General features: G+C 39.0%; 1 protein-coding gene across 4 annotated transcripts in view; it reads right to left on the minus strand.

Moving 5' to 3' along the window:
* The window catches only part of ULK4 (unc-51 like kinase 4), a 496024-nt gene that overhangs the window by 448948 nt on the left and 34189 nt on the right, over positions 1–12887 (minus strand). For all 4 annotated transcript variants that reach the window (XR_010662955.1, XM_065933097.1, XM_065933095.1 and 1 more), the window contains 2 exons: positions 12540–12586; positions 4743–4821 (listed from right to left, as the gene is read on the minus strand). Coding sequence is in view for 3 of the 4 variants with exons in the window: in XM_065933097.1 (XP_065789169.1) it covers positions 4743–4821; positions 12540–12586 (126 nt within the window). In the remaining variant the exon portion in view is untranslated. The remainder of the gene's footprint in view (positions 1–4742; positions 4822–12539; positions 12587–12887) is intronic.

A 12887-nucleotide genomic window follows, 5' to 3' on the forward strand; every position in this document is an offset into this window, starting at 1 on the left:
TATGCCAAAGCCAAGTATTAATGAAAACGCAGAGCACTGAAAATTCTCTTTCATTGGTAAGGATTTTAAGGTTATAAAACTGTTTTGGAAAACAGTTTAGATGACCCTGTGAAGTTGAACATACACATATCCTATGACCCAGCAACTCTAACTCCTAGGTTTATCCAATAGAAGGCTCACATAAGTGCATCAAAATGTTTTTACAAGGTTTACCTGTAATAGCAACAACATAGCCAAACATAGCAAACAACCCAAATGTCCATCACCAGTGGCGCTACGGTGTAATGAAAAGGCACGACAGACACCCACAACGAGAATGAATTTCACACACATGACATGTAACAGAAGCCAGAGACCAGAGACCACATGCCATGTGATTCAATTTAAATATAACTGGGTAACACAGTGCAAAGTAATCACAGCATCAGAAGCTATGGCAGGAGTCACCTTTAGAGCAAAGCGAGAGATGAGTGGTCAAGATCAGGCCCGGAGGATCTCCTGGCGTGCTGGCAATGTTCTGTTTCTTGAACCAGGGGCAGTTTCCTGGGTTTCCACTTGCAACAATTCACTGGGCATGAAATTCATATGTGCACATTTCCATATATTTGTAACACTTCAGTAAAAAGAGTATTACCATCTTTAATCCAAAAAAAGAACGCACAAAGCAATCCCTGCATCTATAATCCCAAAATATGCAACACAAAAGGAAAATACATATAATTATATATCAAATTGGTGACAAGATTATTTGAATTGATCTGAAAACTCAGTTTCTGTCTGTAGAGTGTATCCCAAGGACCAAAAAATAATAATAATAGTAACTTAAACAGCACTTTGTAATTTTATTGTTACTAATAATAGTTACTATTTTTAAACCATTTATTCTCAACTATTGGTTAAAGAAGGTAAGTGTGTTGATGTCATGAGCAACTAAGGCTTTCAGCTTATAACAAGAGCACTTAAATTTTTAAATAGAGAAGCTGTGAATTGGAAGCACGGGTATGAGTGAACTTGTGGTTTTCTCTTTGTGAACATTTTCTAGCTAGAAGAAATGACAATCCCAGCATCAGTGACACCCAGATCCAGACTGCGTTCTCTAAGCACTGTTGTCAGCTAAAATTAAACAAAGTTTCTTGTAGAACTGACTTCAGAACTAAGACTGACTATTCCCAAGGGTAGTGAAATCTCGTTGACAGAAAGCAACTAAGTTATCAGAGAAAGTAGTCAGCTCACACAGAAAGGAGAAAGGGGCAAACCTTAACGGGCTCCTGTTGGACTGAGGTGGAACTCAGTCCAAAAGACTAACGCCTACAGAAGATTGAAATGTACAAACATACAAATCCATAATTTCTTAATACAAAAAAAAAAAATCTCACTGGACAGAATTAAGACTACTAACGCACAACGTGTTATTCTGAATATTGGTCTATAAAGGTGGATAATCATTCATCCTGCCTTTGCTAAACACACTGTATTTTTGGATAACCAATTAACTGAGAAAGTTCCAATGTAAGAAAAATTACCAGCTGTAAATGAGAAAAGAATTATAGAAACAGAAAATTATCATTTTTGGAACCCTGAAGGACTAATGCCACTAAGCATTGATTGTCGATGGGTGCTAGAAATGTTAGCGTGATGGAAAAGTTCAAAATCGTAGCACTGACAACACTTGAAGCTAGTGAGCAGTCACACTATCACTAATACGGAGGTAATCAGACATCATTATATGCATCTTCCTATGAGTCAATAGAAAACACAGAGCACCAACCAGGAAGAATTCCTACCCTTTCTCCATAAAACAACTTGAATCTAAGCAAGTCTACGTATCCAACAGGCAGTTCATGGGAAATATAGGAGAGAGAGGACCACAAAGGATAGAATAAAACTTAATGAAACTCGGCTCTGGTTAAAACGCCAATTTCTCTTTGATAAATAAATGGCACTAAAAAATAATAGGAAAATGTTTGAAATTAAGGGACTCAATAGTCAATGTTCTCTAAATGCAGTACAGGACCTTATTTCAGTCCTGGTTCAATGAAAAAATATACAATGACATGTGTGAGACATCAAGGAAATCTGAACACCGTCTGGTATTAAATATTAGGGAACCACTGTCGATTTTGTTAGCTGTGGTAACAGCATGGTGACTATTTTTTAAAAGCCTTTTCTGTTAGATATATACATTAGAGCATTTATGAGTACAATATGATGTATAGGATTTTTTTTTTTTAATACTATAGAGGGGGTTGGGGGGGGTGGGAATTTCTCTGGCAGTCTGGTGGTTAGGATTCCATACTTTCTGCTGGGGGCTGGAGTTCAGAAATTCCTGGTCAGGAAACTAAGATCCGGCAAGCAGGACACATAGCACCGGTTAAAAAAAAAAAACACTAACAGGGGGAGAGGGGAGACAGAGGGAGGAGTACAGAGAAAGGGAAACAGATAAGGAGGGTGAGTGAGAGAGTGAGAAAACAGACAGACAATGTTCATAAAATTTCAGTAACTCTCGGAAGTGATCTCAGTATTTCAGTCTCTCTTCTTTTACGTATATTGAGATTTTCCATAATGAAAATGTTTAATGAAGGGATCAAATTAGGGTATCTGTTAACATTCCTTCCAGGTCTGAATCTTAAGATTTTATATTCAATTTCCTAAAATATATCCACTGCATGTTTAAGATTTAAATATACGTAACATAATATCATAATATTTATTTTAAATTATTACACATAAGAATGACAACAAACTCAGGGTGATAATGTGTTGCCTAGGAGGAAAAGTATAAGAAGTTGGCTATATTTTTCTGTAGAAAACATAAGGAAGAATTTAATAAATGCTTCTAAATATATACAAGAGACCACAACTAGCTCTTTTCTGTAGCCAGTGATGGCAGAATAAGATGGAAGGGACTTAAACTCTATCATAAGAAAAGTAAAATAGATTTTTCTTCCATCCATCTCTTCTGTCTCCTTGTAACAAATTATACTGCCACACTTTCCTACCATTCTTGTAATCATTTATTAAATCTTTTAACATGGACTGAATACCAGATGTACACACGTTACTTGGCTGGCTAGGCACCATGGATTACAGTGATGAATAATGAGGTTCTATAAAAAGACAATGAAATAGTGCCATTAGCAGCAACATGGACAGACAGAGATTATGATACTAAGTGAAGTAAGACAGACAGACAAAGACAAGTATCATATGATATCACTTATATATGGAATCTTTATTTAAAAAAAAAGAAAGATAATACACATCAACCCATATACAAAACAGAAATAGACCCACAGACATAGAAAAAAAACTTATAGCTACCAAAGGGGAAAGGGGAGGAGGATAATTAAGAGTTAACATATATATACTACTACATATAAAATAGATAACAAGGGCCTACTTATATAGCCCAGAAAACCATACTTAGTATTTTGTAATAACTTATTAGGGAAAAGAATCTGAAAAAAGAAGAGATACAGACAGATAGATACACATATAACTGAATCACTCTGCTGGACACTTGAAAGTGACACATTGTAAATCAACTATACTTCAATAAAAAAATAAGATTTTAAAAATTAATAAAATAAAATGAGGTCTATGCCTTTAAAATGCCTACAGGATCTTCAACCACGAGTTTTACTGAAACGTACTGGAGAAATCAGGGCACATTTCACACTTGGAATGTTATTGATGATTTACGTATGGACACACAATCGTGCTACAGAAGCCTCGTCTCAAGAGTTCTGAACCTAAGGCTCATAGCTGGGCCTCACAGGCATCCTCATCTCCTGAAATGACTGCATTGTTCTCAAAAGGCTGTTATGGCTTTCCTTAGTCTAAAATGGTAATAATAACCAATGGACTGGAACCACATCTCATGCAGCAGAAACCAAAAAAAAAAAACAGGGAAAAGATGAACAAACTGCCATGTACCTGCCAAGCTTATTTCTTCATGAAGTTGTAACTTGTGAAACTTTGCTTCCAGTGTTTGAGCGTCCTCTAGTGGTTGTCTCAATTGCTACAGTCAATTGGTCTTAACGGTGGCGTACCTCGCAAAACTTTGTTTCCTGTGTTTGAGTGCCATCTAGTGGTTGTTTCGACTGTTACAGAACTAAAAATTTTGTTGGATGCAATAGACATGAACTTGGGCAAATTTCAGGAGATAGTGAGAGTCAGGGATGCTTTGCGTGCCACAGTCCACAGGATTTAAAAGAGTCGGGCGTGACTCAGTGACTGAGCAACACAACACAAAAATCTTGTAAGCAATAACAGAATTTGTAAAAAGATGGCATTATAAAGGAACACCTGACACAATTTCAAGTTATTTTGAAAATCCCTCATTATCCAACAGAAAACAGTTCACAATATGGTATATGTTAATTCAAAAGTTTCCTAGATAGCTAAATACACACTATTACTTTTTAAAATTAACATCCAAGAAATGGATGTTAATCCAGACATCCAAGTAATCTAGTTAATGAAACAAAGCTTCATCTAAAAATTGTTGAAATCACAATGAATAGAGCCCAGAAGCCATGTGACTCCACCACATCACCTTCATTAACTGCCAATGTTGAAAATGAGAGGCTGTGCTGAAGTGTGAAGGTCTACTGAGGTTACTTTATAGCGGCTGCCACATTCCATGAAAAACGCGTAAGTGAATACCCATGAAAGCTGTATGTTCTAAAATTGAGAGCATTCTCTGACATTCATAGCATTTCAGTAATAAAAGAAGTTACCTCAATAACAGGTGCATTTTCCTGGAGCTCACTTGTGTGCGAGGCCAGTAAACCAATCACGCGAGCGACTTTAGCCCTTCTGCAAACAGACAGAAAATGGCTTCTGAAGTGGAGAGTTAGGACCAAGGAAATCAACCCCACTTAGTTACATTACACAGCTGTAAGCGTCACCATGAGAGAAAAGCGGAATGGGTAGGGTGAGCGTCCATTCCCCCACGTGTATGGCCCAGAGCAATGCCCCTTGTGTACACAGGGAGACATGAACACAATGCCCTCTGCAGCCCAACTGCGTGCATGCGTGCTCAGTCGCTCAGCAGTGTCCGACTCTTGGTGACCCCATGGACTGTTGCCTGCCGGCTCCTCTGTCCACGGGATTCTCCAGGCAAGAATACTGGAGTGGGCTGCCATTTCCTCCTCCAGGGACCTTCCCGATGCACAGATCAAACCTGTGTATCTGGCGTCCTCTGCACTGACAGGTGGATTCTTCACCAATGAGCTACCTGGAAAGTCCATTTGTAATGGTGACAAAAACTAAAGTTGTGCTTTAATGGTGAATGGAAAGTAAAAATTTTTCAAAGATCTTCGCCAGAGAGAGGAAAGAAATAGTAATAACCCCTTTCATTATGTAAATGGTTAAATAAACTGGTACATCCAGACAATGGAATACCTGGCACTAAAAAGAATGAGCTATCAAGCCATGGAAAGACATGAAGGAAACTTAAATGTGTGTTACTAAGGAAAAAAAGCCAATCGGAAACAACTACATACTTTATGATCCCCACTACATGACCCTCTGGAAAAAGCAAAACCATGGAGGCAATAAAAAGGTCAGTGGTTAAATAAAAGTCAGAGGTGTGAACAGGCATAACACAGATTTGCTTATTTTCCAATAAATATTGTATGATACCATAACGATGGCAACACATCATTAAACAGTGCCCAAACCCACAGAATGTACAACATTAAGAATGAACTGTACTGTAAAGTACAGAGTTCGGATGATTTTGACATGTCAGTTTAGGATCTTCATTGATAACAAATGTACCGTTCAGGTGGGAGATACTGATAACTGGAGAGAGGGGGAGCAGAGGTATATGGGAAATCTCTTTACCGCGCCCTCAATTTGCAGTAAGCCTAAGACTGCTCTAAAAAAATAAATTCGATAAAAACCAAGAAAGGGTGAATTTTATCTCAATAAAAGAGTAAGGAAGCACAAGAAAAGCCAGAGTCGAGAGATACAAAATTCCACATCCATCCTACAGGAGTTTCAGGAGCAGAAAAAGGATGAAAAAGAGATGAAGAAATCACAAGGACAGAGAAAAGCAAAAGAAAGGCTAAAGCCTTTAAGAGACCGGCTGGCAAAGAAAATTTGTAAAAAGATATATCCTAGTAAAATTTTGCAGGCCTGCAATATAAAGAAAAACTCTTTTTTCACTGAAAAGCAGAATCCAACTGGTCACATGTAAGAGAAAGAAGAAAGAGGCAGGCTGGGCCCTGAGTCTACCAAAACTGAAGTCAGAACATGAGAGAATGAGAACACACACCAGCGCACAGGACGGGTGTGGTCTGAAGGTGCTGGGAGCCTCATTCAGCCTGCTGGGCCTGAGCCCCAAAACCACAGCCAGAAAGTTTCAACGGAAGGAGTAACTCCAGAAGCACAGCTTCTGGGAGACATCCTTCTTTAAAAAATTTTTCTTAATTCTGAAAGAAACCTACCAAATGAAATCCAATCCATTAATAAGTAACTCACAAATGGAGAAACTGTATTTTAAAAAAAAAAACTGACAATAAGCATTTACTTTATTAAAGTATCAAGCTATACCAAAAACTAGCAAACTCCTTCCTAGAATATGAATATCAAGGGAACCTAGAACAATCTTGAAAAACAAGAACAAAGTTGAAGTCACATTTTCTGATTGCAAAACTTACTACAAAACTATAGTAACTGAGACACTGCAATACTCACAGAAAGACAGATTTATACACCCATGAAACAACAGAGAGCCCATAAATAAACCCTCACCGTATGCGGTCAACACGATTATCAACAAGGCTGCCAACACCATTTAATGGGGAGAGGACAGTCCTTTCAAAAAACAGTGCTGGGGAAACTGGGAAATATACATATGCAGAAGAATGAACCTGGGCTTCCCTGCTGGCCCACTGGTAAAGAATCTATCTGCCAACGCAGATGACATGAGTTCGATCCCTGGTTTCCGGAAGATCCCACACGCCTCAGGGCAACTAAGCCTGTGCACAACTACTGAGTCTGAGCTTTAGAACCCACCAGCTGCAACTACGGAAGCCCTCACACCCGAGAGCCCACGCTCTGCAATGAGAGAAGCCACCGCAATGAGAAGCTTCTGCACCACAGCTAGGCAGTTGCCCCTGCTTGCTGCAACTAGAGAAAAGCCCAGTGGCAACAGCCAAACAAAATGAACGAACCTGGACTCTTGCCTAATACTGTACTAAAAAAAAAAAAAAACTCAAAATGGATCAAAAACCTAAATGTAAGAGCTAAAACTATAAAACTCGTAATTCAGTTCAGTCGCTCAGTCATGTCCAACTCTCTGTGACCCCATGGATTGGAGCACGCCAGGCTTCCCTGTCCTTCACCATCTCCCGGAGTTTGCTCAAACTCAAGTCCATTCAGTCGGTAATGCCATCCAACCATCTCATCCTCTGTTGTCCCCTTCTCCTCCTGCCTTCGATTTTTATGGTCATGATTTTCAAGCCCTGCATCATAATTTTCTTAGTAAATGAAGACATTCTGACTGGAGTGGAATACAGGTTCTGGTACACTTGCAAATGAGTTTGTGTCTGTGTATGGACCTTTCATATAAAAATCTTTTATATAAGGAAGTGGAGAAACACTCACATCACTGATGGACACTGTACAGGCAGAACAGAAGCCTGTCCTGGAGAAGACCAAAGTCCGGGGCTTGTCTCTGAAACAAGGGGTGACTTTGGGCAGTGGTGACCCCCGAGGTCAGAGGAATTTGCAATGGGGTTTCCCACCAAACGTGGAGGCTGGTAGTCCTGTTCAGACTTACAAACATTCCAGTAAAGAGTGCAGCGTAGAAAAAAACATAAATGTAAAAGCTTTATGCATTGGATTTGGCAATGATTTCTTGACTATGACACTAAAATCAGACAACAAAAGAAAAAAATGAAAAACCTGGTTGCATCAAAATTTTTAAATGTATGCATCAAAGAAGACTATCAACAGAACAAAAAGGCAACTCACAGAGCGGGAGAACGCACTTGTTAAGTCATGTACCTAATACAGGGTTAATATCCACAATACATACAGAACTCCTAGAAACAAACATAAGACAACCAAAAGTGGGCAAAGGACCTGACAAGACTTCTCTCCAAAGAAGATAAACAAATGACCAATAAGGACATGAAAAGATGCTTGACATTACTAGTCATGAGTGAAATGCAAATCAAAACCACATTGTATATAACTTCATACCCATTAGAAGAGCTACTACCGAAAAGAAAAGAAAAAATGGAAAAAACTAAGGGGTGAAGAGGACGTGGACAAACTAGAACTCTCATGCACTGGTGGTGGGAATGTAAAATAGTGCAGACATCGTGTAAAATGGTATGACGGTATTCTCAAGACACTGAACAAAACATCATCAAATAATCCAGCAATTCCACTCCCAGGTATCTTACCCCAAAGAACTGAAAGCAGGGACTCAGACAAGGATTTGCACCCCAGTGCTCACAGCCACACCATCTCCAAGTCATAGTTAGAAGCAACCCCAGTGTCCGTCAACAGATGAAAAGATAAACTGTGGCATACACATATTGGATTATTATTCAGCCCTTAAAAAGGAAGACATTCTGATCCATGCTGCAAGACAGATGAACTTTGAAAGCCTTAAGGTAAGTGAAATAAAGCAGACACCAAAGCACAAATGTATGATCTCACTTCTATTAAGTACCAAGAAGATAGAAACAAAAGATAGAACTGAGATTATCAGGGGCTTGGAAGGAGATCAGGATTTAATGGTTACTGGATAAGAGATTCTGTTTGGAACTGAAAAAGTTCTGGAAATTGACAGTGATCATAGCTGCACAACATCAGTACTACAATATACGTAATGCCATTGAGTCATACACTTAAAATGGCTAAATGATAAATTTTGTTATGTACATTTTATAATTAATAAAATTTCTTAAATCACAATATTATGCACTATCTGTGAAGTATACCTCCTTAAAGCTGATTGACAAAGGTTATGCTGGGAAAGACAGAGCAGGAGGAGAAGGGGGCAACAGAGGATGAGATGACTGGATGGCATTATCGACTCAACAGACAAGAGTTTGAACAAACTCAGGGAGATAATGAAAGACAAGGAAGCCTGGCATGCTGCAGTTCATCTGGTCATAAAGAGCAGAACATGACTTAGCAACTGAACATCAAACAGTAAGATTTTATAAATGTTCACTGTTAGGAGTTCTAACAAAAGGGCATTTTTATACAAAGTGACTAGGAATGCAGGCTGATATATTTGTACACAGCATTTCGGCAATTTATCAGAAGTCACAAAAATTATCTATTGTTCTCTACCCGTTCATTCTAATTCTACAAATCTGCCCTGAGAGGAAAAAGAAAAAATAGATAGGCACAAAGATTTAAGCACAAAAATGTTCATCAGTGTATCATTTACATTATGACACTACCCAAAAATAGGGGCAGGGTAAATAAAATGATCAAATATTCATAGCCTATAAAAAGAGACATACCACAAAAAAAATCCTGGGCAAAAAAATTAATGACATGAAAAACATACATTATACAAAGGGAAGAGAAACTTAACAAAATTACACCACATTATTTTTCATTTTATTTTCCTATATGCAGAACACCACCAAGGAGCAAGCATACCTATTTCAATAGTGATTATCCCCTAGCTGAGTTAAAGAGCCTTATCATATGCTGTCAGGGTGATAAGACCTGGATCAGAAAAAGCCTCACTGGAAGAAATAGTATTTGCATGGACAATGAGAGAAAAATAAGACTCTGAGCAGAGGGCTCATCTAGTTATCATTTTCCTCCAATTAAAACTGTTTTACAAGTAAGTGAAAGTCACTCAGTTGTGTCTGGCTCTTTGTAACCCCATGGACTCTACAGTCCATGGAATTCTCCAGGTCAGAATACTGGAGTGGGTAGCCTTTCCCTTCTTCAGGAGATCTTTCCAACCCAGGGATCAAACCCAGGTCTCCCGCATTGTAGGCGGATGCTTTACCAGCTGAGCCACAAGGGAAGCCCAAGAATACTGGAGTGAGTAGCCTTTCCCTTTTCCAGCAGATCTTCCCAACCCAGAGATCGAACTGGGGTCTCCGGCATTGCAGGCAGATTCTTGGCAAACTGAGCTATCAAGCTATCAACTTGTGAAAGCCCGTTTCACAAGTAAACTTCAATCTAAAAAACAGAAAAAAAAAAGTAGTACCTGGAAATGATTAAGAATGTCTGGTTTTTTTACTCAGCCGTTAAAAAGAATTCATTTGAATCAGTTCTAATGAGATGGATGAAACTGGAGCCCATTATACAGAGTGAAGTAAGCCAGAAAGATAAAGAACATTACAGCATACTAACACATATATACGGAATTTAGAAAGATGGTAACGATGGCCCTATATGCAAAACAGAAAAAGAGACACAGAAGTACAGAACAGACTTTTGAACTCTGTGGGAGAAGGTGAGGGTGGGATGTTTCGAAAGAACAGCATGTATATTATCTGTGGTGAAACAGACCACCAGCCCAGGTGGGATGCATGAGTCAAGTGCTCGGGCCTGGTGCACTGGGAGGACCCAGAGGAATCGGGTGGAGAGGGAGGTGGGAGGGGGGATCGGGATGGGGAATACATGTAACTCCATGGCTGATTCATGTCAATGTATGACAAAACCCATTGAAAAATAAAAAAATTAAATTAAATTAAATTAAATTAAAAAAAAAAAGAATGTCTGTTTTTAAAAGTCAGCAGGGGGCACCCCATTCAAAGGTGTAATTTGAGTCTCAGCTGAAGGGTTAGATGATGTTTTCACTGAGCATACCACAATCCTTGTCAAAGTTCAGTAGGCTCAAAAATGACCTAAAAACCCTATTTTGTAATGCCAGAATTAACCTTGGGAGAGTAATATTAGGAGATGTGTAAGAGTTATTATTCAAGAAAGCATTTTGTGGACACCGTTGCTCCCCCCCGTATTTCACCAGCATGGAAGAATTCCTCTCCTACCACTGGCCCATTTTACAAAACGCCTTCACCTTCGTGTTTCCATGTGCTTCTCAACAGTAAACTGAGCTTGACAGCACCAACTGCAACTTCCACACCCCCAAAATATACTAAGCACCCACTAAGAACCAGGCACCGTACAAGATACCTCACACACCGACTTCATTCAATATTTAATTGTAAAGAATTTATACATGTATAACTGAATGACTTTGCTGTAGACCTGAAACTAACACAACATTGCAAATCAACTACACTTCAATTTTTTTTTGAAATGTAATTGTTACCTAAATAGTGAACTTGGTACACTATCCTCATTTTACAGATGAGGAAACTGACACTCAACTGTTGTAATAATCTGCCCAGGGACTGACCTGTAATCCACTCCCACATCTGTCTGAATCGAAAGCACTTTCATCATCCCCCAGAGATTCCCTCAGAAGCTGATAGTCTCCAAAAGAAATAATCAATCATCTGATGGAGTCTCACTGGTGACCAGAGCACAAAGCCTGCTGACACTTTATCTAATGTGCTTTTCACCGAGCTTGCTGCCTTCACATAAGCAAGTACACATCCTTCCATCAGGAGTTTACAGACCATAATCTCATTAGATTTTGTGAACCACCTTAAGGCAAGGTAGAGTGGCAAAAGAAAACACCTTAGTGTAACTAAGTTAAAACACAGGGATAAGTGTAAAGCATTTGATTCCGAATGTTCAAGGGCTTCTCTGGTGGCTCAGTGGTAAAGAATCAGCCTGCCAATGCAGGAGACACAGGTTTGATCCCCGATCAGGGAAGATCCCACATACCTCGGAGCAACTGAGCCTGTGCTCTAAAACCTGAGAACCTCAGCTACTGAGCCCATGTGCAGCAACTGCTGAAGCCCACACGCCTACAGCCCATGCTCTGCAACAAGGGAAGCCACTGCAATGAGAAGCCTGCCTGCAACAATGAAGATCCAGCACAGCCAGAAATAAAATTATTTTAAAAAGAATACTCTAAACAGTAACCATGAAAAAAGTTTTAGAGTAGTTTATATAATCTTAGAATTGTATTTATAATATTAGGATAAGGATAGCTTAGTTGGTAAAGAATCTGCCTGCAATGCAGGAAACCCTGGTTCGATGCCTGGGTCAGGGAAGATCCACTGAAGAAGGGATTAGGCTACCCCCTCCAGTATTCGTGTGCTTCCCTTGCGGCTCAGCTGGTAAAGCATCCGCCTGTAATGCAGGAGACCTGGGTTTGATCCCTGGTTGGGAAGATTCCCTGGAGAAGGGAAAGGCTACCCACTCCAGTATTCTGGCCTGGAGAATTCCATGAACTGCATAGTCCATGGGGTCCCAAAGAGTCAGACACGACTGAACGACTTTCAACTTCACTTTCATTTTTAAACTCAGTTGGAATGGTACAGAAAGGACTATGATTCAGAGTTATCATTACTTTAGAATATTTTATAATAAGTATTTAAGAGTATGTGCTTTTAATAAATATGTTTTAACTACTTAATAAAATAAGAATAATTTATTAAAATATGTATGTTACTTACATATCCCAGTTTGGAGCTATTCGCAAATGCTGGATTAGCAACTGGAACTAGAATATAAAAATTAAAATGAATTTCAATCACGAAATGAGACAGCAATTGAGCACTAAATTAACAAATTAAACCTTTATACAAATGAAATGCAAATTCCACACCAGGGAAGTAATTATTTACAAAGATGCAAAAGCACTGAATATACTGGATAAAAACTAAGAAACAAGTACGTCCAGTTTCTCCAACTCAATTCTATTCTCTAAACATGCCACTGCCCCTCACCCCATAAACATAAGTATCAAATAAGGAACTGTAAACTACTCTGCAAGAAAATGAACTCAAATTTTTTCAAGGTAG

This window comes from Muntiacus reevesi, chromosome 4, assembly GCF_963930625.1.
Source record: "Muntiacus reevesi chromosome 4, mMunRee1.1, whole genome shotgun sequence".
In the NCBI taxonomy this organism is placed as follows: domain Eukaryota; kingdom Metazoa; phylum Chordata; class Mammalia; order Artiodactyla; family Cervidae; genus Muntiacus; species Muntiacus reevesi.